Source organism: Xenopus tropicalis, chromosome 8, assembly GCF_000004195.4.
Source record: "Xenopus tropicalis strain Nigerian chromosome 8, UCB_Xtro_10.0, whole genome shotgun sequence".
NCBI lineage: Eukaryota > Metazoa > Chordata > Amphibia > Anura > Pipidae > Xenopus > Xenopus tropicalis.
This window is the reverse complement of record NC_030684.2, coordinates 38686254-38714108: the sequence shown is the minus strand read 5'-3', so window position 1 is coordinate 38714108 and position 27855 is coordinate 38686254. Positions and strand designations below refer to the sequence as shown.

The window sequence follows — 27855 nt, the reverse complement described above, 5'->3', positions numbered from 1 at the left end:
AAGGCATATGAGACACTTGGGCGACTTTAGAAAACGGAGCAAGGTGTATGCCTTTCCACTGGTGATTAACTTTATTGCTGGCGGAAAGGCATCTTGGGGAGATTAGTCGCCCGCAGTAGCTGATTTTTACCTGCAGATGATTATTCTTCCCATGGGCCATAAGCCCAAGCCTGTAAATGGCTAGGTAGGAATGAATAAAACTCAAGCATTATTAGATTGAAAACAACAAAAATTATATTTTATTTAAACAATGAATCGAAGATGGGTAGAATACAAAAAAAAGTCAACAAAACAGAATTCTCAATTTGTATGGAACATCCATTTGCTTTAATCAAATGCTATGGAAAATCCACGCTCCTGTTCCTTCCTTCGGCTTTCACACTCTTTTGTTACCTGCTCAACCTTCCTCTGAAGAAGAGCTGCGGGGGAAAAAAACAAAACCAGAGTCACAGATATGTCAGCTAAATATCAATTACTATGCTTAAATATGATCCTGCCAATAAATCCTGACAGTAAAACCCAATGTATTACTTGCGAGCATTAGTACCCATAAGCATTTGTCTTACAGGTACCGTGTGGTAAGTGCAATCTAAAGCTATTTGTTCAGTGTCCTTTCCTTTCCTGTACGCACAGACCCATAGAATGACTAAGACCAATGAATACATGCAGTGCCATGAGAACCAAAGAGTACAGGTATGGGACCTGTTATCCAGAATGCTTGGGACCTGGGATTTTCCGGATAAGGGGTCTTTCTGTAACTTGGATCTCCAAGTCTGCTTAAAATCATTTAAACATGAAATAAACCCAATAGGCCTGTTTTGGCTCCAATAAGGATTAATTATATCTTAGTTGGGATCAAGTACAAGGTACTGTTTTATTATTACAGAGAAAAAGGAAATCAATTTTAAAAATTAGAATTATTTACTTATAATGGAGTCTGTGGGAGGTGGCCTTTCCATAATTTGGAACTTTCTGGATAATGGGTTTCCAAATAAGGGATCCCATACCTGTACATGCATTATCATGCAGCAGGACACAAGGAAGCGCACTGCTAGAACATGAGATTTTTTTATTTTATAAAGAGCGTGTGTAGATTTGCTTTCACATGGTAAAATGACTTTATTTCCATTTTGGATCCTTTAGTTACATTTTCATTTTTAAACATATAAAACTTAAAATGGCATATCATACTTTAATAATTATCCTTCATTTTATGGCTTCTCCCACTTATACTGGCAGAGCATGAGTAGCTTCTATATCTAAGCAAATACTCCTCATGCCAATGAACAGATACTTATAAATAATATGGCCGTACTGACTGATCTCTAACTGTCAGCTTGTGCGCCAATCAGGCTGCTCTGCCCTTCAGTTCTCAGATAGCGATGCTAACACATGCATGCTGAATATAGTCACGGATCTGCCCGGTATTTCTTTGCGCAGTGGAGCATTCTGATCACGGATCACAGTTTTATAAGCCAAACCATCCGGCAATGGAACACTTATATCACATATACTTTAGTAGGAAATTGGCGGAAGTATATAAATAGCGGTCATTAAGCCGACTCTCCTTATCTAAATAATAAAGCCTGTAGGCATTCCCTTCAGTGCTGCTCAGTTGTGGTATGTAAATAGCTGTTGTACCTGCCTTTTTTTCTTCCTACAATCTCTATTAATATAAAAATACTCTGGAAACCGAGTGCAGGCAATTCAGAGAATATAAATAAAACATTCATTTCTTATTTACCTTTTACAGCTTGAAAAAAAAACCTGCCGCCTCAAACATTTGTGGCCTTTCACTCAGAGAATAGCAGTGCTTCTATTTCCATCTATTTTTCATGTGTATCAGGATGCTTGTGTACCGGCACTTACAGATGCTTGAAAGGTTGAAAACTGCCCCCTGCAGTACGAGGCTTGTTTGTACATTCATCAGTGCCAGAAGCATGCAGTCTGCCTTTCACACGCACAGCTGCCGCTCACCCCACACATTCCCCCTGACATTCAGCTCCAATGCAACCAATGGAGTAGGTGCGCACATTCAGCCTTCTGCAGCTATATATAGAAGCTTCGGGTCTTTCACAAGTACAAAATGAGACTCTTTGCAAGTGAACATTTCCTTGCAAACATTCCAAATATGACTTATTAATAAACTAGTACTGGTTGTACAATGGGAGAATAGCAACAAATGTCAGCAATCTCCCTCTGTCCCTGAAGTGCAAAGCCCTGATGCATGGCTAACATACACATTTATGGAAATGGAATATTAAAAAACAAATGTTTCCATGAAGGAAACGTCACATAATTTAACTGTATTGCTATCAGCACTGTAATCTTTTGTGTAGGTGCCAGTCTGTGCAAAATATGAGCAAAGGTAAATAATTAGACACATCCTATTGGGTTTACCTTTAAGGAGTTAAGGAATAGTAACACTAAAAAGTTATAGTGTTTGAAATTAATAAAACAAAATGTACTGTTGCCCTTCCCTGGTAACATTAGTGTATTTTCTCCAGAAACGCTACTGTAGTTTATATAAACAAAGCTGCTGTGTAGCCATCGGGGCAGCCATTCAAGCTAAAAAAAAAAAAAAAAGAAAAGACACAGGTTACATAGCAGATAACCGATAAGCTCTGTAGAATATAATGGGCTTTATCTGTTATCTGCTAAGTGACCTGTGCCTTTTCTCCTTTGAATGGCTGCCCCCATGGCTACACAGCACCTTTGTTTGTATAAACTATAGTAGTCTGAGGCAAACCAAGTTGTACCAGTGCATGGCAAGAGTACATTATTTTGTAATTACTTTTATACACTTTCATTTTTTGGTGTTACTGTTCCTTTAGGGCTCTGGCACACGGGGAGATTAGTCGCGACAAATCTCCCTTGTCACGGGCCACTAATCTCCCCGAACTACCATCCCACCGGCGAACATGTAAGTCTCCGGTGGGATGGTACACGCTGCGCAGTTGCCTCGCGAGGCATTTTCGGCGATTTGCTGAAAACGCGCCGCCGCATGTGCCATCCCACCGGCGACTTACATGTTCGCCGGGGGGATGGCAACTCGGGGAGATTAGTAGCCCGCGACAAATCTCCCTGTTCGCAGGCGACTAATCTCCCCGTGTGCCAGAGCCCTTACGTATAGAATGGCCTAACTTTCCAATCAGTCTTCATTTTTAAATGTCTTAATTGCCTTCCAATACTGACTCTTTACAGCTTTCGAATGTGTCTCTCTGACCAAAGGCTATCCTCTATTCATATTCCGGTCTCTCCTCAAACCATTGCCTGACTCCAAGAATAAATTGGACAATAGCAACCAGGCAGCTGCTAAAATTCCAAACTGGAGAGCTGCTGAATAAAAAGCTAAATAATTAAAAAACTGCAAATAATAAGAAAGGAAGACCAATTGCAAGAATAGCACTCTCATACTAAAAGTTAATTTAAAGGTGAAGAACCTTTTTTTTTTCTATTAGTAAAATTACTCTAAACAGCCTCAAGAATTACCTACCTTTGTCCCGGCATTCTGTCTGACCTGGTTCCTCAGTTAGATGTTAATCCTTTCCTTTGCTTCCTTGTGCAGAGTGAAGCCCCGCCCCCACTTCCTGTTCATGTCTCCTGTTCATGTCTCTCATCAAAAAAAAAAAAAAAACCCTGCTAATGCACAGACTGGCTCCTGCTGCCTCCAGGCATGTGCAGAAGGCTCTCCACTCCAACAACAGGTTGTCCAATTGAAGAGAGAACTGAACAGGAAGTGGGGGCGGGGCTTCACTCTGCACAAGGAAGCAAAGGAAAGGATTAACTTCTAACTGAGGAACCAGGTCAGACAGAATGCTGGGAACAAAGGTAATTCTGGAGGCTGTTTAGAGTAATTTTACTGATAGAAAAAAAAAAGGTTTACTTTTTCTTTAATGTGGTAAGGAGGCTTGTTAATTATTCATCTTAATATTCCAAATGGTTTTTTTTTTTTTCTTTTTTACATTGAGATATGAAATCCTCTCCCTGAATCGGATGTAGTGGCAGATAGTTACATAGTTACATAGGGTTGAAAAAAGACCAGTGTCCATCAAGTTCAACCCATCCAAGTAAACCCAGCACACTTAACCCACACCTACCAATCTATACACTCACATACATACACTATATATACAACCACTAGTACTAACTGTAGATATTAGTATCACAATAGCCTTGGATATTCTGATTGATCAAGAACTCATCCAGGCCCCTCTTAAAGGCATTAACAGAATCTGCCATTACCACATCACTAGGAAGGGCATTCCCCAACCTCACTGCCCTCACCGTGAAAAACCCCCTACGCTGCTTCAAATGGAAGCTCCTTTCCTCTAATCTAAAGGGGTGACCTCTGGTGCGCTGATTGTTTTTATGGGAAAAAAGAACATCCCCCAACTGCCTATAATCCCCTCTAATGTACTTGTACAGAGTAATCATGTCCCCTCGCAAGCGCCTCTTTTCCAGAGAAAACAACTCCAACCTCGACAGTCTAACCTCATAGCTTAAATCTTCCATCCCCTTAACCAGTTTAGTTGCACGTCTCTGCACTCTCTCCAGCTCATTAATATCCTTCTTAAGGACTGGAGCCCAAAACTGCACTGCATACTCAAGGTGAGGCCTTACCAGGGACCTATAAAGGGGCAAAATTATGTTCTCATCCCTTGAGTCAATGCCCTTTTTTATACAAGACAGCACTTTATTTGCTTTAGTAGCCACAGAATGACACTGCCTGGAATTAGACAACTTGTTATCAACAAAAACCCCTAGATCCTTCTCCATTAAGGAAACCCCCAACACACTCCCATTCAGTAGATAGTTTGCGTTTATATTATTTCTACCAAAGTGCATAACTTTGCACTTATCAACATTGAACCTCATTTTCCAGTTTGCTGCCCAGTTATCTAATTTTGTCAAATCGCTCTGCAAAGCAGCAGCATCCTGCATGGAACTTATAGTTTTGCACAATTTAGTGTCATCAGCAAAAATAGAAACAGTACTGTCTATGCCCACCTCCAGGTCATTAATAAACAAGTTAAAAAGCAAAGGCCCAAGGACTGACCCCTGAGGTACTCCACTAACCACACTGGTCCAATTAGAAAATATTCCATTTACCACCACTCTTTGTACTCTATCCTTCAGCCAGTTCTCTATCCAATTACAAATATTATGTTCTAGGCCAATATTCCTTAATTTGATCATTATCCTTCTGTGAGGTACTGTATCAAACGCTTTAGCAAAGTCCAAGTAGATGACATCAACTGCCATTCCAGCATCAAGGTTCCTGCTCACCTCCTCATAAAAGGCGACTAAATTAGTCTGGCAAGATCTGTTACGCATAAAACCATGCTGGCACAAACTAATAGTATTGTGAACTGCAATGTATTCAAGTACCCTATCCCTTATTACCCCTTCCAAAAGTTTTCCTACTACTGATGTCAGACTAACAGGCCTATAGTTTTCAGGCTGAGAACGGGATCCCTTTTTAAATATACTGTATTAGATAGCTTCATGTCACTATGTATGTATGGTAGATAATCTCCCCCGGAAGAGAGGGGTTTGTTTACGACTAAACATAGAGTTTCCCTATTTAGTTCAAGAAATAACAATTAGAATTTTTTGTGATTAAGACAATAGGCAAAAAGCATGTTCACTGCAATCTCTATTCATCACAATCACGTTGGATACGGGGTTAAACTGCCCATTTATTTGTATTGGCTATAATAATCATTCCCAAATATAGAATGCGTATGTTGAGCAGAATAATCTACCAGACACGGCTGTGCTACAGCTGCAGGCTGTTGGTACTAAATATTCACATCACATAGTTTATCAGGCTAATCCCAAAGGTCTTTGGTCTAACATGTTCATTTTAAATGAATCCATCTTACTTGGTTGTATTTCATGGATGATGCATTGCAATAATTAGAGGAGATGTTAAAAAATGGGTCATCTTAATTAGACGCGTTTCAAAAAGCAGAAGCAGCTACATTACTGCTGATGCCGCAGGAGCATTTACTTTTTTATTAAAATGAAGAGAGGTTAAGTAAATGAATGATTGATATCATCCAGATGGAGCCAGCGGCACATGAACATGGCAACTCCTGTTCCATCACAGCAGCACCGACACAGAGTTTACCCACAGCATTGTGCAAGCCCTGTTATTAACTACAGGTATGGGACCCGTTATCCAGAATGCTCGGGACCTGGGGTTTTCCGGATAAGGAAAATTTGGATCTCCATACCTTAAGTCTGCTAAAAATCATTTAACTATCGAAGAAACCCAATAGGATTGTTTGGCTTCCAATAAGGATTCATTATATCTTAGTTGGGATCAAGTACAAGGTACTGTTTTATTATTACAGAGAAAAGGGAATCATTTAACCATTAAATAAACCCAATAGGGCTGTTCTGCCCCCAATAAGGGGTAATTATATCTTAGTTGGGATCAAGTACAGGTACTGTTTTATTATTACAGAGAAAATTGAATCATTTAACCATTAAATAAACCCAATAGGGCTGTTCTGCCCCCAATAAGGGGTAATTATATCTTAGTTGGGATCAAGTACAGGTACTGTTTTATTATTACAGAGAAAAGGGAATCATTTAACCATTAAATAAACCCAATAGGGCTGTTCTGCCCCAATAAGGGGTAATTATATCTTAGTTGGGATCAAGTACAGGTACTGTTTTATTATTACAGAGAAAAGGGAATCATTTAACCATTAAATAAACCCAATAGGGCTGTTCTGCCCCCAATAAGGGGTAATTATATCTTAGTTGGGATCAAGTACAGGTACTGTTTTATTATTACAGAGAAAAGGGAATCATTTAACCATGAAATAAACCCAATAGGGCTGTTCTGCCCCCAATAAGGGGTAATTATATCTTAGTTGGGATCAAGTACAAGGTTCTGTTTTATTATTACAGAGAAAAAGGAAATCAGTTTTAAAAATAAGGATTATTTGCTTTTAATGGAGTCTATGGGCGATGGCCTTTCCGTAATTCGGACTTTTTGGATAATAGGTTTCTGAATAAGGAATCCCATACCTGTACCTGAAATAAAAGTGCATTTAATTGGTTGTTATACAAGGGAATGTGATATTTTGTTGAAGTTATTTGCTCTGGACAGAACAGGTTTTGTTCTTTAAAACTCACACTAACAATGATTAAATTGCTAACTAAGCCAAACCTCCTATTGAGCAAGAAAACTGGGTATCAATAAGCACTGTAGCCAACTTTCTGCCAATGATCAATTTCAATTGGCGATAGCCCAACATTCAAATGTTTCTTATCCGTTCAATTTTAGCTTTGCAAAAAAGCCAGTGTTTGGCGTGCAGGTTACCAAGCCTACCACTCCCACTGCTTTCCTAGTAACCTAGTAATTTAAGGTGCAAAAAAAACACATCCATCAAGTTCAACCTATTTTTTTCATGCGAACTCTGCTAGCTACTCCAAAAAGACAGTGAAAAACCCCATCTGAAGCCTCCTCAGAAGGGAAAAGTATTCCCTCCTCTGAGAAGCTAATTGGACCAGCCCAAGGATTAAAGGAACAGTAACACCAAAAAATTAAACAGTTTTAAAGGAAATTAAATATAATGTACTGTTGCCCTGCACTGGTAAAAGTTGTGTGTTTGCTACAGTAACTCTACTATAGTTTATATAAATAAGCTGCTGTGTAGCCCCAGGGGCAGCCATTCAAGCAGGAAAAAAAGGCACAGGTTACATAGCAGATAACGGATAAGCTCTGTAGAATACAATAGTGTTTTTTTCTGTTATCTGCTAAGTGCCTGTGCCTTTTCTCCTTTGAATGGCTGCCCCCATGGCTACACAGCGGCATTTGTTATATAAACCATAGTAGTGTTTCTGAGGCAAACACACCAGTTGTACCAGTGCAGGGCAACAGTACATTATATTAGAATTTATTTATACACTTGAATTTTTTGGTGTTACTGTTCCTTTAACATTGTTTTTCACTTTGTTTTTCACTGTTTTTCCCCAGCCCCTCTGAACCCAAGCACCAGGCAAACAACAGACAGTTCAGCATGTAGGGTCCTTGCGATTGATTAGTGTATTCACATTTCTAATAACTGAATCCCTTTTTATGAAAATTCACACCTTTCCTTCCTGTTACTTCTCCCCCTCCTGTAACAGAGAAGCTGCCCAACAAACATGAATTCCAGATTTTTTTTATATAAAAAAAAAAAGGATCCTGCAAGACTCAGGGTTTAATCAATTCTTAGCGCAATTCTTTCTTGGGGAGACTAACTCTTCAGCCCACAGTCTCCACAATAAAGAGTTACATTGAGAACCGATTAAGCCATGAGTTGTGTGGGCTCCTTTTTCCTGATGAAAGTCTATGCTTGAACTACACCCAGACAACCTCTCTCTCCTATACACAAGTGCCTGCGCTATCTGTATAGTATTTAAACATTAGGTTACTCAACATTCTGCTATTGCTGCAGTCCCTGTAGAAAAAGCTAGTAATGGCATGGCTGAGTGACTTGCTGTTGTTTCACACTCTTTTTCAAAATTTCTTTGCTGGCAGACACATTATTTACCAAATGTAACCTGCTTTGCACTGTAAGGTAATGCTTTGGACTACAAGTTCTTATTATGAATTGCTGGGTGAGTCACATTGTGCCTGTCATGACACACTGCACCTAGTGCTGGGCGGTATACCGGTATATACCGAACACCGGTTTTTTTAAAAAAGATGATAAAAAATTTTAACTTACCGGCATACCGGTGTGGGCGCCTCCTGGCAATTTTTCTTACTATTTCCGGGTTGTGCGCGCTGACGTTACGTGCGCGCTGACGTCACGCGCACGCTGACGTCACGCGCGCAACCCGGAAATAGTAAGAAAAATTGCCAGGAGGCTCTGTGAGCTGTCGGGGGTGCCTGCGGCTGCCTGGTCCGTAAGGTTTATTTATGTGAAGGGGATGGGGGGGTGTTTGGGGTTGGATGGGGGGTTGGATGGGGGGGTGTTTGGGGTTGGGGGGGGGGTGTTTGGGGTGGTCACGTAATCATGCATGGGGAAAAAAAAATACCGTCAAATACCGTGATACCGATATAATAAAAAAAATACCGTGATATAAATTTTTGGTCATACCGCCCAGCACTAACTGCACCAATAGTGAAATTCTGTGGGCCATGCTGTGCCTGTCGTGAAATTCTTAGGCCAACACCGTACCGTCTGTGAAATGCAAGTGGCTCATGCAAAGGTCCATTTACTTTTTTTTTTTTTAGTTGCCCATATGCTTTAAGATCACAAAATGAGTGGATCTTTCGCTGATAAGCTCACTTTAATCACCTTGATCATCTGGCCCAAGGATCAAACGATTGGATGACACTGACATGATATGGGCCATAGGGATAAGGACCACATCAATGCACCAATGCTATCAAGATCTGGCTGATTATCGTCTGGGATAATGGGACGACAAGCTGCCACCTTCAGTGTCCAGACCATTTTAACTATAAATATTGTCCTTCCTTATTTATACCTGTTTATTAAAACTATGAAACAAAATCCATGCTTGGTTATAGGTGACTGCAATTCACTTCAATGGCAGGCGACCCAAGGGGTGACAAAGATTTCTCCACAAGAGCAAACAAGTATTCCATGCACCTCAAGTACAACTGTAAACAAGCTGTGCACGGATACCCACACACAAAATTGCATAAAAGCAAGCCAATAAACTACATGTTTCAAAGAACAAAGTGTTCTATTAAATGCCAGATGTAGTCCTTCTACTTCCTTTTACTTTTTGATAAATAGTGTAAAGCATAGCGCTATTCAATATAAAAGAAAGCTACAGCCTTTCTTTCCTGAGCAATCTATGAAGAACAGTTTCCACACAGCATTTTCAGCTTTGACCCAGAACAGCATCATTACTATTCTGCACAGAACAGATCCGATTTAAAATAAACAAAAATGCTATTATTTTATGGTATGCTAGTTTCCAATACAAACTTTGCGCAAAGCCTCATTCTTCAACTCACCACTGTTCTGATCAATCCACTGTAAAGAGTCCATGTGGGCATTGAGAATCTTGCATATCTGCTGGAGCTGAAGAAATACAAATACAAATGAACACTCCAAAAGTTAAAAGGTGATAATGCTAAGAGAGGCCTGACAGTTATAAAGTAAAAGCAGCCAGCAATGCAGAGTTAGTAATTGGCAAAGATGTGAGTAACCACTGTAAAAAGATAGAAGCATTAGAGCAGGGATTCTCAAACTATGACCCGCGGGCCGGATCCTGACCCCCAGGTTAATTTACCCGGCCACCACTGTGTCCTCACCCCTGGCAGGGGAGAGAATGCAGGAGTCGGCCATAGTTTGTCGGGGGGTGGTGGTCTGGCCGATCAACAGTCTGAGGGACCATGAACTGGCCCCTTGCTTAAGAAGTTTGAGGACCCCTTTGATTAGAGTGATAAAGTATGATCCAAGAAAATGTAATAAGAGATAAATAAGAAACATGAAATCTCTTCCAGAGAAGAAAGAGTACTAACCGGGTTTCCAGCATCCCCTGGCCCAGCTGATGTGTTCAGATGCTCTATAACCTCCTTTAGATCCTGGGCCATGCGCTTCAGCTGGGCATCAATGTTTTCTGCCAGCTTGTACCTGAAAACACACCAAATGTTTCGTAATTTCAGGATTACTCTACAGGTTACATAAACCCAAAGATAGCAAAATGTGTGCAGCAATGTAAAAATGTACCTGCTTGCTAAAGCTTGACAAAAAGAAAAAGAATAAAAAACAGAAAACACACTAAATATATCTAGTTTCACAGAACATCAGTACTGATGATGTGAATTCTGTGACTGCACAGCATAAAAAAAAAATACCTATAGAAAAAGTGAACAAAATCTAAAGAATACAGAGTTAATTTACAGCTAGTGTTCTGATTTATGCTGCAAGTGAATTTAAAGAATTTATACAGGTTATACAGGTATGGTACCCATTATCTAAAATGCTTGGGACCTAGGGCTTTCCGGATAAGGCATCTCCATACCTTAAGTCTATTTAAAAATTATTTAAACATTAAAACCATTAGGATTGCTTTGCCTCCAATTAATTATATCTAAGTTGGGATCAAATACAAGGTACTGTTTTATTATTACAGAGAAAAAGAAAATCAATTTTAAAAATTAGATTTGCTAATAATGTTGGTAACAGATGGCGTTCCTGTAATTCAGAGCTTTCTGGCTTATGGGTTTCCGGATAACAGATCCCATACCTGTACTGGAAAGTTACATACAATTATTTTTTTTATTTCATTATGCAAACCATTATTTTTCGGTTAATATTCATTTTTTTCAGAACTTCCTATCCCTTCCTCGAGTATATAACAGGAATGTAAAAGCATAATTTCATCAAAAAGGTCTTACCTAAGGCACATCACATACACAAACATTATTTCAGAACCGAGAACTTGTTTTAAAATGATTAAGCTACACTTCACTATCCCCCTCTGAGCAGCCTTTCTTCATGCAGAGGATTTAAACGTTGGCAGCACACTCCAGGTTCATATATATATATATATATATGATTTCATGCAGAACCGACAGTTAGGTGAAATAAATTGGGGTGTCCTTCCTTTGCTTAAACAATATATTAGACCAAAGTGTATTTATAAATAACCAACTCAATGACACAACCCTGCATGGAGTGAGTAGTAAAGGGTAACATGAATGATATGCAATTTTTATTCTTGAGGGAAACATTCTGAATATGTATTATTCTTATTTCAGGAAGATATTCACAATTATTTGGCCCTAACCATGCCTTCCCTTTCTCATAACCAAAGCCTACTTGAGTATAATCACAAACCCAGATCTCCTTGTATCTTATACTTCTTAGTTATTACATTATAATACTGGCTCACGTTTTCTCTCTCTCTTCATCTGCATGCTGGAGGTAAATGGTTCCGCTCTGCTCTTTCACAGATTCCTCCAGAGGAGTCAGAAGGTCCTCCAGTTCTTTTTGCTGTGACAAGATGAAGTCCAGTTCCTGATCCAACCTGATAGAAGAGTAGAGAGGGTGAAACAGACCCAATAGCTTCCAAAGAGCAAGCTTAGCATGCAGGTGTACCTGTTTAATCACCATATATTTCTACACAGCCAGACAGAAAATGAAAATACACACAGCAAAAACAAGATTTTACTTTCTATTGAATTGTTTTTGTTTGTGGATTTTACATTACTTTAAACATTGCTTTTTCAATCTGTTCACATACTTGTTCTTGTGCCTGCTGTGAGGAAGATGATTGAACGTGATGGACATACATCTTTTTTTCAATCTAACTTACTATGTTACTATGAAATATACAGAAAATGACAACATATAAAAAGGACTTCCCCTTCCCTATGCAACCATGTCAACTGACTAAGGACAATACCAATACCCAATGATGGACATCTTGATCAGCAAAGGCATAAATCTTTTTAGATGAATCAGCCCCAGGAGCTTCAGCAAGAGGAGAGCTACTCTGCTGGTATTTAAAGGGTGTCTTGATAGGAAAAAATAAATAGGTGCATTGGAAAGGGGAAGTACTTTTAATATGTTTTAATTTCCTGTACCTTCTTCATGGCAGGGGAGATTAAACCTTTGGTACCCACTGCCACGTGGAAGGAACAGGAAACTACTTTTGCCCACTACAACTTTGGGATTTTTATCTTTACAAAACCCAAACTTTCAGCACTGCTTCTTAAGATGAGGCACCAGAAGTCCCCTATCTAGTTACACCAAGTTTGCATATGCGTTCAAAGATTGACAGGGCTCCAGCATTGATGCAAGTGTTGTTACTGATCCTCCCTCTCCTTTCCTAACATCCCACCCCCTGTCCCCTTTTCACTTTGAATTGCATGGATTGTGATTCCCAACTACTCATGTTTTATATTTCCTACTTTTTTTTTTTTGCTATGAAAAACTCAATCTATTTCTATAAATGAGAACATTAAAAATAGAACCAACTATTATTTAATAGGTTTATGCAATATTGTACATTTAAAACATTTGATTTTCAGCTCAGGTGTGCCTTTCTTACATATATTCAATCAATCAACCAAACATCATTCATCTTGGTCAAATTTTCTATGTTTTTGCCGTTTTACTTCCTACTCATACCTTTTCTGGTCCAGTTTAACTTTTTCCATTTCTCTGTGTAAAGTGGTGATCTGAAATCAGACAAAAAAATAAATAAAAATAAATTCTGCCTGTGAAAACATTATTGCACACACACAAAAACTGTTTACACTAAGCCACACAAGTGTTTTTTTCTCAGATTTCTCACCCGTTCTCCATTCTGCATAAGAGTTCTGTCCCATGCGTTGACCTGAGTTGCTTGTTGCAGAAAGTGTTTTTCTTGATCTTCCAATTCCAAACTCCACTTATTAATCAGATTTTCTAGCTGAGCATAAGTCATTGTTGCAGCAGTACTAAAAAGACAAACCATTATGTGGAAAAACACAAATCAAAATATCAGTCAACCAGAGAAATAAAATTAATGACTGCTATGCTGATAATGGTATCATTTGTGACACCTCTTACCCGACTCCTGCAGCTGCAGCAGAACTGACAACATTAGCCTGAACTGTGGTTCCAGAAAGTGGAGTTCTCATACCAAGAGAGGCTGCTGAAAATAAGGACAGAAGTCTCTAGATGAGAACCAGCAACTATTTTATGCATGAAGAAAGACTTCAACTATACTATAATCTATTTTCCTAAAGAAAAGCCATAGCATTGGACTAAAGATTTGGTTTATTCGGCTGATCAGTCTAATAATTTATTGCGAACAAGTGCCTACAAACATAGGCAGTATCACACATGCAAACTTTTATTTTGCACATAAAACAACCATAACTTCATGCAAAGGAGAGAGGTACCACAGTGCTCCATGGTCACTGAGCTCCTAATGAGTATTGTGCCAGTGCGCTTCCTCAGTATACTGCGTATACAATACACATGACCCACACTGCTTATCTTAATTATTGCTCAAAATGCTCAATATGGCAAAACAGTGTATTGTAGGGCAAGAAAGTGCAAAGCAAGGAAAAAGGATGTAATAGTGCACAATTTCCATTATTTACACACAATTACAATAAGGTGGAAAAGAGCATAGTAAGGCAGAAAATTGCAATATTGCAAAACCCTGCATTACAATCACCAAAAACATCTGTTCTCAAGGCTCTGTTGTTCACTCATATAAGAGTAAACTTAAAATTACATTATGATCCCGTGAAAAAAGTGTTTAACACAGAACTACAGAAATTATTGCTATGCTAAACTTCCCACTTTATACTTACTGCTGGTAGGCAATGTTCCTGTTGGTGCAGCACTGCTTGGCAAAATCTTCATTCCAAAACCCGTGCCTGCTGTAGTCGAACTCACTAATAAGAGATATGCATCTCACTTTACTGAATACAAAGCTATGCACTGAGGCCCTTGGCATAAGCAGGAATCAGATTAAAAGAAACACAAAGGATCACAAGTATGACAAAAAATAAACTATATAGCTAGCAGATTAGGGCATCTCTTAACAAAAATAAGTAAAATAGTTTATGGGAAAGCTCTTTTTCAAATAACTATCCACACAGAAGATAGTGTAAAACACAAAAAACAGACATGAGTAGGGAGAAACTGCCTACTTTTTAACCATAACTCATAATGAGAAAGTGCTTATGAAGTAGCCCTAATTTGTCTCTTTTTTAACACTTACCACACTTTAATAGACCACACAAAAATAACATAAAAAACAACTTCTGTTGTATTTTAACCAGCAGCTCACAAAAAAACTGGTGAATCACGTTGGTAACTCAGTACTGATTATTTATATTGAACAGTACTATGTTTAAAAATGAAAATGAGAACTTACATGACAGTCCACTTGCTGCTGCTGTTGTTGTTGTCGTCACAACAGCTGCAGCAGTTGAAGTAGCCAAAGAAGAGAAGAGAGAGGGCCCAGATGTCCCCAGAAGGGAAGAAAGGGAAGGTGTGGCTGTTGTGGCGGTTCCTGTGGATACCATTGCTGTATCAATTTAAACATAAGAGTTACAACTGTTATATAAAAGGCAAAACTTAGAAGAAAGTACATTTTACAGAAAAAAAATAAATGTAAAACTTCAAAAGAGAAGAAAAGGCATTTTATTGCCAATAGATTAGTCAGAATGCTATATTTATTCTGCAGAATGCTTTACCATACCTAAGTAAACAGCTATAAAAGCTCTCTCTGCTTGTTTAAGACAGCAGCAGCCATTTTAACTTGGTCTGACTTCACTTCTGTACCTGCACACTGCTCCTGGAACAGCTCTAAGCTCAGATTACACAGCAAAGAAAGGAGGGGGAGAAGGAGAAGGGAGGGAGGAACAAACTGATTTTTCTGAGAGCAGGAAGTCTGACACAGAAGACCATATATTATATATATATATAATATATATATATATATATAAAAAAAGAAATGTGGTGTTTCGTTTCACTGAAGACCCAAAGCACCAGTTCTGTAAGTGGTTATGGCTGTATTTACATAGCCCTTTCGGACAAAACTTACTTAACACTCACTTTAACAGTTAGTTTACCTAAAAAATAACTTTTAGTATGGTGTAGATAATGGAATTCTAAGACACTATGAAGTTAGTCTTCATTTTCAATTAAACACATTTTCAAGACAACAAGGAAAGACAGTTAGTGATACACAATTGTCATTCTGGTGTGCTTAACCCCACCCCACCTCTTTTAAAGATATCTTTACTGTATAAACAGTCTCATTCTATATTGCTGCAACATTGGAACATGGTTTACACAGTGACCTATTTTACTATCTTTGGGGAGTTGATCTCAGCAGAGATGAGGAATTTAGGGAGGACGTTTTAAGCACACTAGGATTTGAATTCTGTATAGCCTTACCTGATAGTTTGGGGCTTTACCTATAAGGGTAACTTAACTGCCATTTTGTTTACAAAACTCAAGAATATAAGGTTACTTGGGTTTTATTTTTTGTAAGTATTTTAATAGTTACAGAAAATAAATAAACACAAATATGCATATACCTGAAGATAAGACCTATGTGTAAAATAACCTTTTTGAATTAAGACAGAGCTAAAAGGTCAATGTGAAACTGCCAGTGGGCAGTAGTTACCTGCAGATGGGTCTGCTGGTTTGCCCAATGATGTAAGGCTAAGCCCAGGTGTTGGTGCTACCGACTGCGAGGCAGCTGGAGTAGAAGCAGTGGAAGGAACAGCAGACTGAGTCGATGACAATAAACCAAAGTTCAAACCAGGGGCTGCTATTGAGAAGAACACATAGGGAAAATGGTGATCCTCAAAGAAATGAATTAATAGGGTACAAAGATTGGGAAGAAGAGAAAGGCGACAATAAAAAATAGGTAAACCATTGTACCTAAACCCGATTACTTTCAATGTGTAAGACATATAAGAGAAAGGTGAGTTCTCACCTTGTGGCTGGGTTCCAAAGCTAAAGGTACTGGCAGGCTGAGATGTGGTTATTGGTGCTGCAGCTGTTGAAACTGCTGCTGCAAAGGTGATGCCCGTGGGAGCTGCAGGTTGTGCAAAGGCATTTGTAGCTGTAGAACCAACTCCACCAGCAAATGCGAAGCCCCCAACACTGGTGGTAGATGGTTGTGTCTGTACTGGTGCATTTCCAAATGAGAAACCTCCCAAGGGTTGGGATGTTTGAGCGGTGGCAGCAGCAGGCTGATTTCCTAATCCTAAATTCAGTTTGGGCGTGTTTGCACTGTAGAGATAAAGAATCATCCCTTTAACAGAGTCAGATTAATAGATATGAAGTACTTAATACCTCTGACATCAGAAATCATCATGAAAGCTAAGAAAGGTGATACCACTTGAAAAACAAACAAACAATGTGTTGCTGCCTACATGTAAACAGATAATGATTTCACATATAAAACTGATTAAAGACAAACTTTATATACCAATATTATGTTTACTTTAATACAGTTTTGAAAAAATGTCTTCTTTTCTTACCCAAAGGTAAGACCACCTGAGGCAGGTGCTGGAGTAGATGTTACTTGTGCACCAAAGCTGAACCCAGATGTTGGTGCTGCAGAAGAGGCTGGAGTGGAGAAAGAAAAAAGTCCAGTTGCTTGGCCTGTGGTGGAAGCAGGAGTCTGTGTGGCTGTGCCGAAATTGAAACCACCAGAAGGGGCTGCAGTTGTTGCACCAAAGGAAAAGCCAGTTGTAGCAGTTGTAGTATTGGTTTTTGGTGTCCCAAAGCTAAATCCTCCAGCAGAGGCAGCACCAAAGTTTAAGCCACTCATAGTGGTCAATTCTGTGGAAGAAAATAAGTGCAGATTTATTTAAACTTTTTGTGGATAAAAGAGACACTAAAGTGACATTTAAATCCTGTTCTAAAGCTCTGGGGGCTAGACAGTACTTTTCTAAAGCAGGAAAAAAAAGAACCTAGTTAAAAAATTAAGCTTTAGTAAAGGTGGCCATACACTGTAAAATAGTTTGCATATTTGGAGAAGATCCAACCTAAAGCCAAACAACTAAACTTAAACGGTGGGCAAAAGTGACATCGGACTGAGGACCATATCTACAAGGCACTGTGGTACCTGATCCAACGGAAAATGAAACATGCCCAATTGGGATCTAGCCAATTTCGGAGCAGATGTTGGTCGGGCAGGGCCATCGGGGGTGCCCATGCACGGGCAGATATGCTGCTGAATCTGTCTGAAGGTCCCGTATCTGCAGCAGAAATCTGCCCAGTGTATGGTCACCTGTGGAACATATTGGCATTTTATAATTATGTGGTGTTGTTAATAATAATAATAATAATAATAAAAATAATATAGGCAGAATTTCCATTGCTTGAACCTATAGGAAATAACTTGCTGGTGATGATTTTACTCATTCCCATCCAGACTGGCAAACTGGTCTCAGTAAAACAACAAGATTTTGAGTATTAAATCCCCATAGGATTCAATTAAACTTGGAAAGTTTGACTACAGTACAAAATTCCATAGCTTTGTATGTATGTCTTTATTTATAATGAACACAGCGCTGTACAGTGGAACAATGCATTAACAGAACAAACAAGGGGTCATTACAATAATAAATACTAAGTACGATCATAAATACAAATAAAAAACTAAGTACAGTTGCATTAAAGACTCCACAGAGTTAAGTGTCAAAGAGACAAGAGGGTGGAGGTTCCTGTCCCCTTGAGCTTACAATCTAAATGGAAGGGTAACTGACAGGCACAAATAGGAAGGTATTTAGTACTGCAGGTCACAGTGGGTGATATTACAATATGTGTGGCAAACATTACAAGATCTGGCTACTGGTTTGCCATTCTCAAGATGGCATTCTAACAGCAGAAATGCGTAAGGGAGTGATAATCTGATTCCCTAACATTTGTAATATTGCTTTATAAACCGTCTCTATTGGGAAATACAGATGTTTAATCAGTCACGCTAAAATAACCAGTCTAGGGTTGGGCAATCTGAGGCTACTAAGTCTGACTGGTGACAACTGCGTTGTTCACTATCAAAACACGAAAGCCATGCTGCTAAGCACTCCTCAGCCGTATACACAGCTACTAATGATAACACAAGTTATTTTTTAGAACCAAGTGTTACATATAAATACCCCATGCCTAAAACCTGTCTTACTATGAGAAAGTGAATGAAAACAACTGCAATCATACCTTTACTCTTCTCTCAGCACTCCTGCTTGGCACTTCCGGGGGAGCGGGAAACCAAATCATACAGAGCCCACTGACAAGCTGGAACGCACGCATGGCGCAGGCGCACTGTCATGACGTATTTCCGAGGGGCTTTTACTCAGGCGACTTGTGCGAACAACTAAACCTAGAGGCGGAGCGACTGTGTTTCCATGGAAACCGAAGTATCAATTCTAAAAAGAACTGGAGTACAACTACAAACTAAGCAAGTATGCGTCTTTCTGACTTATAAATAGCAATTTGAAGGGGTTTTCGTTTATTTATTCTGTTAATACAGATTATATCTTTATAATGTTGTTGTGTGCCTAATTCTGGGCAACAATGTGGGAGCATGAAGAGCTTCTTAATCAGTAGTTTGGGACTTAAATATTGGGTTTGGGGTGGGTCAGTATTATGTTCATTAAAGAAAGAGGCAAAAAATGTATATAGTTTACAAAAGTTATATGGGAGGATAAATAGAACTGAAAAAGTGCTTATAAAACTAATGCCAAAGCATGATCATGGATTGTTTTATCATTAAAGTGCATCATTGCGGTAATATGTTAGTTTGTTTTCTGGCCGTAGTTTGAATATGGAACTCTCACTGGGTGAGTTTACATCTGCTGGGTCATTGGATGCCTTGTGTTCCCTGCTCAACCCTTCCGTAGAAGAGGATGAAGGTGACTGTAGGGTAAGTTATTCATTATTCTTTATATAGTGTCAACATATTCTATTCTGCAAATCTTTACAGAGATTATACAGGTATGGGACCCGTTATCCAGAATGCTCGGGACCTGGAGTTTTCCTGATAAAGGATCTTTCCGAAATTCGGATCTGCTACCTGCTAGTGTGCTAATAAAATTATTTAAACAGTAATTAAACCCAGTAGAATTGTTTTGCCTCCAATAAGTATTAATTATATCTTAGTTGGGATCAAGTACAAGGTTCTGTTTTATTATTAGAGAGAAAAAGGAAATCATTTTTAAAAATGTGAATTATTTGATTAAAATGGAGTCTAAGGGAGATGGCCTTTCCGTAATTTGGAACTTTCTGGATAATGGGTTTCCGGATAAGGGGTCCGATACCTATACATCATTCACATCAGTCCTTGCCCCAGTCGAGTTTATAGTCTAAGGTACTTATCACATTCACATAAACTATGGAAAGTTTAATCAGGATCCACTTTTTCTGATTGTATGTTTTTGGAATGTCTAAGGAAACTGAAGTGCCTGGAAAAAACCCATGCAGATTGCCCAGGGGCAGAAATTGAGCCTAGAATCCAAGTGCTGCAAGACAGCAGTGCAAACCATTGCACCACTGTGTTGTAAGTTAGTAGACTGCACTGAGCAGTCTTGTCTTTTTCCATGTAGTGGACCACTTATCTAATATGGCTCATGGAAATTTAAGGCATTTGCTTTGTATTGAAAAAGCCCTAAATAGCTCCAAAAATCTAAAAATCTAATTTTAGTGTAATTGTGAATTGGGTACATTTGCTAATTTTCTCATCCTGTTTTCCATGCACTCTTCCCCTTCGTCATTTTGTCTAATAGATTTCAGATCATTAACAATGTGTTCATATTGACTAGAAATGGAGAAAGCATCTGACAAATGGCATGAACTGTGGCTTCTTTCCTTTGAAATTAGCACTGTGCCATTATCAGCAGATGAACATTGTAGGAGTGTGCATGAGGTAAATATGAAAATATTAACTTATATAGGGCACTCTCTTGTGATAAATCATATTATTGCACTTAAAAAAGTATGGAAAGATAGACTTCTGATCAGGGTGTCAGCATCCAGGAATTTCATATCTGGTCTCCCACATTGCCTATATATTTTTGTAAAATACAGATGCCAAAGTGTACTCCCAAGTGAATAAAACCCAGTAATTTAATTGCTATTTCTGCAGCATCCTTGGGGAAGTCCCAAACTTGGTAAACCATATATTTCTGGGAAGGGGTTTTAAATAACCTCTCTTCATTGTTTATATGCCCCAAACAACATGGTGGATCCGCTTCTTAACAAAGGGCAGAACCAGCTAACTTTTCAGGTCTCAGCTGCCCAAGAGGGGAAACCGATGGTAGGACATACCAACCCTCCTCACCACTGGACAAAACCACGCTAAAACTGGGACACTTGGGATTTTTCACAGTCTCACCTTACATGTTCTTTACAGGGTCCATTAGCAGCATGTGTTGGGCCAGGAGATATTGGACCTGCAAGGAGCCATGAGCCAGGTGGGGATAGTAATTGCCTAAAAATGGCATATTACATGAATGCAATTCATTACTATATAGTCATTTGGGAAGTCAAACAAATGGAAATATAAACCAAATTGTTGGAAACCTCCACCCTTTCATTTTGAAGATGGAGAGTCTTTTTACAAACAGGCGCTTCACATTGCATTTACTCCCATATATATTGATTATTACATTTTATTTGGAATGTTCTGGCTTGACCTAAGTAGGATAAAACTTAAACTTGTTCAGCTTTAAATTAACTTTTAGTATGATGTAGACAGTGATATTCTGAGACAATTTGTGACTGGTTTACATTTTTTAATTTTTGTGGTTTTTCAGTTATTTAGATTTTTGATCAGCAGCTCTCCAGCTTAGAATTTAAGCAGCTATCTGGTTGCTAGGGTTTTATTTACCTGAGCAACCAGGCAGTGGTTTAAATGAGAGACTAGAATATGAATAAGAGAAGGACTGAATAGAAAGATAAAGAATAAGAAGTAACAATACCAATAACATTGTAACCTCACAAAGGACATATTTTTTAACTGCTGGAAAACTAAAAAGGTGAAGTGGGCACTAAATAATTTGAAAACTATAAAAAAATAAATAATGAAGACTAATTGCAAAGTTGTTGTGGAAAAGGACATTCTATAACATACTAAAGGTTAAATACTCCATTAAGTTATCTCATTACAGTTTGTGAGATATTTAATTCCTCACCCTAAAGCTAACTATTCATATGCTAGGTCCTCTATGAAACAAAAAATGGGATACTAAGAAAGTTCTTTCACTGTCAGTTTCAGAAATGGGCAGAGACAGGAGGAATATCTGGGATGAATCAGAAGTCACAGAGGGTGCAGAATTTGAAGACACACTGGATCTGAGAGAACAGCCAGAGTAAGTTCTATTGCTAAAGGTTTCTAAAATTGTTAGGATTATTGTATCTCCGTTTAATGCCTAGTGTGATTCCACTTCTGTAACTGACCATATCCCCTCAACCATTTGAAGCCTTATTTTTTCCCTTCAGTGGTGAACAAATTGGCTACAAGCACTATACTTCATAAGCGAATATAAAAACTGACATGAACTATGAAAAGCAACTATGTTTCTGCAACTTTTGAGTGCAAAGGTCCTGACCAGAATTGAGTTCCTGTCCCCATTGTGTAATTATATTGAACCTCCACAAGTCCTAGTTTACTCCTTTGTTTACTCCTTTGCAGGTATGAAATATTATTTAAGCAGCAAGTTGGAACAGAGGATATGTTTTTGGGAATGTCGGGAAAGGATACATCAACAGCCTGTTGTGAGCAAATGGTGGTAAGAAGGAAAAATAGTTATTTCCATGTATTCTGTGCAATTAAACTCTGTGCAGGAGTTTCTAAACTTCACTGTCTTTAGCATATAAAAAGCACATGCACATATGTGAACGGGTCTGGCCCCTCTGGATAGATGAACACCTCCCCTCCCTACCAACTAAAACTGTGCCGACTACACCAAAGCCCCCCCCACCAAATCCTTAACCCTCCCCCTTCTTCTCCCCCTAAAGGAAAAACAACAGTAGACACTAAAATAAGGGAAAGTTGGTTTATTAGTTTATTTGAAAAGGTTGTCATCCTATGAAGATAATGTGAAGGTACATGATCTCACTGGAACTTGATGTACAGCTAAATTAATTACATTGTATTGGTGCTCTCCCCGACATTGCCAAAAATGACAACTATGGTTTGTTGTTACTTTACATTTGTGTTTTGTTGGGTGTTAAATTTAAACTTCAATTGTATCTGTACCTTTTCATCTCTCCATGGGCACACTGCAGGGCTGCCCCCTTTTGTTTGATCATGCAAAGGAACCTCTAGCAACTTTTGTAAATCAGTAATAAGGAAATAATGGAAATATTTGCTATGTATGCGGATGATACACTACTATTTTTCAGAAACCCATATCCATCCTTAACCAATGCTTTAGAAACAATCAATGGTTACACAACATTTTCAGGCCTTAGGCTTAATTGGTACAAAGCCATAATATGATATGTTTACCACAGATCAATCTCTAATGCTCACCACCCTAAACTAGGTCAATTCATTCATATATTTATATGGTGTATAGCACACAATTGCCACATTCAGAGAACATCCAATCATTTGGAAGACTATGTGCATACCCTTGGGTTACTAAAACCCCTCTTTTACAATTCTACAGACTTCTCAGCACCCCCTTAAATCTCCAAACTATATGTGAAACGGTCATCTGATATCCCTTTGTAACTTCAGATATATGGGTGGATGTGCTAGAAGCAGTTTGTGGCTCACTAATAAGTGTATGGGACAAAGTGTTGCAGTTTTGATACCTAGCGAATGGCTGGCCAAATATCTCTCTGTTTAGAAGCAGATGAGTTTTGTTACTCTACTGCTGTGATGATGCTTCAAATCTCCATTACATTTACACCCACTTTCTTCTTTCCCCAGATGCACTCTTACTTTTTTTCTTCTTGCTTTTTTGTGTAATTGTTTTATGACTTTATTAGTTATTGTTATCTTGTTAACCACTATTTGTTAATGGCACTCAAACATAAACATGTGTTTGCAGCATCTACACAAATACTGAGGCTACCGCATGGCGATATAGCTTGTACCAGTACTCTTCCCTACAATTGTATATGAAAATATATGCGAATTGGCTCTGACTTGTTGTCTAACCTCTTTTATATATTACTGCTGTTCATGTACTCCTGTACTGAAAAATGATTCAATAAAAAAAACACACAAAGTGCAAGTAAGGGTGCAGCTCGGTCACGAGAACTCTCCTTGTCTCTCTGCCAAAAGGCCCACAATGAACAGAGCCTTTGGATGCATCTTTGTCAGAGGAAGAGGGTGGCCTGCAGGGGGCAAGGGTCTTCACTGCAAGGCTTAGGGGGTCCTTTTATCCCCCACCCTCCAGCCAGAAGTCCCACCAACTGGTGCCCACAGCGGGAGCCAGATTTTGCAGGCGAAGAAGCCTGATAGCTGCACATTCCCCTCTCCCAAATCCATGCAGAATCCTACTAGAATTATTGCACCAGACCAAAATAAAAAGACAAAAAAGGTGCAGGCACACAGGTGGAGATTAAAATAAACAAACATCATTAAAAAGTGGCTGTGTGCAGCCCCAGTCTATCAGCCAGATTTAAATTCTCATGTCATGTTGCAAGAAGGCTAGAGTAAAGTGCATAGTGCTGCTAAAGTGCCAGAGTAAAGTGGGCCGACTTCCTTGGTACAACCCTGCTGCATTACACTTGCCAAATAGGCTATAGTTATGTTATAAAAGTCTATGCAAATGGCAAATTGTATTTTCAAATTAAAAACCATTGCATGTGACAGGCCTGCACTAACTTATTATTTTATTCTAGATTCGAATCCAGCTGCCTGAAATAAAGGCTTCTGAGGTGTCGCTTGATGTTAAGAAAACATTTCTAAATCTGCGCACTCCCAAACAGTAGGTTTTTCAGATTATAGAGAAATTAGAAAAATTATGCACAAGTTCACATTTGAAAATAAGATTCTTATGGGGTTATGTAATTAAAGGCACTAGGTTAACCCAGGAGCAGTAACCCATAGCAGCCAATCAGCAGCATTTACTGGTCACCTGTTTAAAAGCAAAGATCTTATTGGTTGCTATGGGTTACTGCTCCTGGGCAAACATAGTACCTTTAATTTCTTTATTATTTTATTTAAACTGTCCTCCATTCAGAGTTAATAGCAATTGCCACCGAGCAACCAGTACTGTCAAGTGACAAGTGCATATTGCTCTAAAATTTAGTACCATTCATTTTCCAGCATTAAGTACTTGTAATTTCATAGGTAAAGGCCAAAATGCTTGGGGGGGCAACCTTTCACAAGCCCTCTGTCATTACCATAAACGTGATATGCGTGTGTCAGTGAATGTTCCAAATACTTAACTATCATGCATTAATGTCCTTAAGCATTGCTGCTTTTCTTTACTGTGCCAGGAACTGAAGGACCCAACCAGTGGGCCATGATATGTTGGGTTACTCTTGATTCTTTCTGTCTTTTCTTTCTCCCCAGCAAACTTGCACTTCATCTTCCATATCCTGTCGATTCTGACAATGGAAAAGCCAAGTTTGTGTCAGATACAGAATCGCTGGAAGTGACTCTCACTATGACTCGAGAACTGGATTTCATCAACTTCCGTTAGAAATGGACAGAAATGCACATTTGGGAAACTGAAGAGTCTGTGTTGCAAAATACATGACCCATATTAAGCTCTGTTTTTCTAAAAATACATATAAATTATTTATTAAATGCAACTTGGTTTGATAGTTTCATGTAGTTTGTTCTTACTGATACTAATCTTTAGGGTGCACTTTTTACTATGCTGTGTTTAAAAGGAATGCAAATATAGTTTTAGCATCGAATATTCCTTTTCTTCTGGAAAGAATATGGAAATAATTCCCAGTATTGCTGACTTTAAAAAATAGCATATATGAGGGGAAAAGTCCTATTACACTTTTCAGATGCAAACATTTATTAAGTGACTTTTTTAAACTTTTACATACTGTCAAACGTAGACTCTGTAATGCCAACAAAAATTCTGCTTCTGCGCTTATTTACTGGCAGTATGTAGCAGGATAGTCAAAAGGCCCTGGCATCAACTTTGCCACTGTACTCTTTTGTAAGGATGAATTATTAACTAACATAGTATACTTTTGTTCTGTGGATTGGGTGGGACTTGGTGTTGAACTCCACTTGGCTGCAACAAAATGTAAATTGCACTTGTTTAGAGATTTCATTTTATTATTTATATGACAAGGATTTACACTTGCTGTATTAAGTACTGCAATCAAGTTTTAGGAAAGGCATTTTATTTAAGGCATTTCTGGTTTCTAAACTACAACCACCAGGAGCATTATCAAATCAAGGCTATATGCACCTACATACTGTATGACGGGTCTGTGTTTATCAGATCCAGATAATTGATCCCATAATTGCAAATTTATAATTAATCAGTAAGTGCATCTGAAACCCTTACCAGAGCTAAGGGTCTGCATTTTGTGCTTCTAGGAATAATATTCCCACAATTCTATTGCGGATCCAGCTACATTAGTAGGTGCACAATGGTGTGCAGATTGTTAAGGAAAATACAATACCTATGCAAGTAATTCATATTGCAATTACAATATATTTTATTATTCTTTATAGATTTCAGGCTTATTATGCAGAGCTTTGAAGAGATTATTCATCATTTACAAAAAGCCTGGTCCCTGTGGAGTTTACAAGAAGTGCTTAATTATCAGATATGGTAATCTGTATGCTTTTAACATTAAATTACAATACTGCAGGAGTATAACACATAGTTGAAAGAAATGTGGAAAAATGGGAGCAATATAGAAACTTCATATGTGCAGCTGATGCCATGTCTTCAGTGATGATGCCATATCTTCAATAAACTTTGATTTTCAAGCAATATTATGTTTGGAGTGCCTGCCAACATGTAATAAAAGGCACTTTGTCCAGTAGCAGTTTCCTATAGCAACCAATAAAATGTTTGCTTTTAAAGGAGAAATAAAGTAAAAGTCACTTGGGGGCGCCAAAATGTTAGGCACCCCCAAGTGACTTTAGCCGCCTACCTTTTACCCCGGGCTGGTGCTCCTGTTCGCAGAAAACAGCACCAGCCCGGGGTAGCATCGATCGCTTCCTCCTTTGTTATTCGCTGTGCGCGCATGCACAGTAGAGTGAAAAGCCGAACTTAAACATCAAAGTCGGCTTTTCACTCTACCGCACATGCGCCAACCGCTGGCATTTCAGCCAACGGAAGCAGGAAGGAGGAAGCAATCCGCTCCAGGTACCCGGGCTGGTGCTGTTTTCTGCGAACAGGGGCACCAGCCCGGGGTACAAGGTAAGCAGTTAAAGTCACTTGGGGGTGCCTAACATTTTGGCACCCCCAAGTGACTTTGCCTTTCCTTCTCCTTTAAACAGGTGACCAGTAAAGTCTACCTACTGATTGGTCGCTGTGGGTTACTGCTCTTGGGCAAACGTAGTGCCTTTTATTACATAACCCCATGTACTTTTTGATATTTTACAGTGTTCCTGAATGAGGTATGAGAATTCTCCTTGTGTCGGAGTATGCCTTTGTGTGGAGTCAGGTGCTTTGTTGCTGTGCCACAATATATGCATGCACAGTTCTTAAGTCAGTATCCAGGGTAATGAGACTTTGCTAAAACAGTGTAGCCTCCAAAACTCTCTTAATTAGCAATTAGTTTGGTCCCCTGATACCTGCGAGAGCAATTACAAAGCAGGTACAGACATGTGACGTTCAAAACCTCAGATAAAATGTGCAGAACTGATTTGCAGCCTTAAAGAAAAGTAAACCTTTTTTTCCCTATCTTTAAACTTACTCTAAACAACCCCCAGAATAACATACCTTAGTCCCTGCATTCAGTCTGATCTGTTTTCTAATTTATAAATTGTAATCTCCAGCTCCTTTCCTCTTCTTCCTGGTACAGCATGAAGCCCCGCCCCCTCTTCCTGTTCAGCTCTTCTTAAACAGAGAAAATGAAGCAACCCTGTGTTTGATTGTTGTATGGTAGATAATTAAATAGCTTTTATTAAGGCCCCAAAATTTACCCTTTTTGGTGACTGTTTCCTAAGTCCTTATTCAGGACTATTATCTGTGTGTGTGCTTGTAATTATATACCTCACAAAAACCAAACATGGAGTAGCTTCAGATTCCCTGCTTGCTCTGTTTAGCTCAATAAATAAAAAACACAGATTTTTCATGATTAAAATAAAATGAAAAATAGAAAAAGTATATTCGGTACAAGCCCTATGCATTGCACTCAGGGGGTATGTTGCTCCTTTAAAGACAAGGTGCTTGTTTAATGAGAGCAAAGAGCAGAGCACCAGATGGCACAGATGAGC

General features: G+C 38.8%; 2 protein-coding genes across 3 annotated transcripts; one reads left to right on the top strand and one right to left on the bottom strand.

Annotated features, from left to right (window-relative positions):
* Positions 1-211: 211 nt before the first annotated feature.
* Positions 212-18838, bottom strand: nup62 (nucleoporin 62kDa). Of its 2 annotated transcripts, none has more exons than XM_012968168.1 (13): positions 18687-18838; positions 17003-17306; positions 16453-16751; positions 16138-16284; positions 14878-15030; positions 14309-14392; positions 13554-13638; positions 13297-13441; positions 13131-13180; positions 11890-12024; positions 10514-10625; positions 10004-10070; positions 212-419 (listed from the first exon to the last, which is right to left on the bottom strand). In XM_012968168.1, the coding sequence occupies exons 2-13, from the start codon at positions 17293-17295 to the stop codon at positions 328-330; spliced, it is 1662 nt and encodes a 553-aa protein (XP_012823622.1). In that variant the 5' UTR covers positions 17296-17306; positions 18687-18838; the 3' UTR covers positions 212-327.
* On the top strand, positions 18830-26401 carry pih1d3 (PIH1 domain containing 3). The gene is made up of 7 exons (XM_018096801.2): positions 18830-18931; positions 19287-19392; positions 20878-20938; positions 21736-21835; positions 22159-22255; positions 24327-24412; positions 25003-26401. The coding sequence occupies exons 2-7, from the start codon at positions 19294-19296 to the stop codon at positions 25130-25132; spliced, it is 573 nt and encodes a 190-aa protein (XP_017952290.1). The 5' UTR covers positions 18830-18931; positions 19287-19293; the 3' UTR covers positions 25133-26401.
* Positions 26402-27855: the final 1454 nt, after the last annotated feature.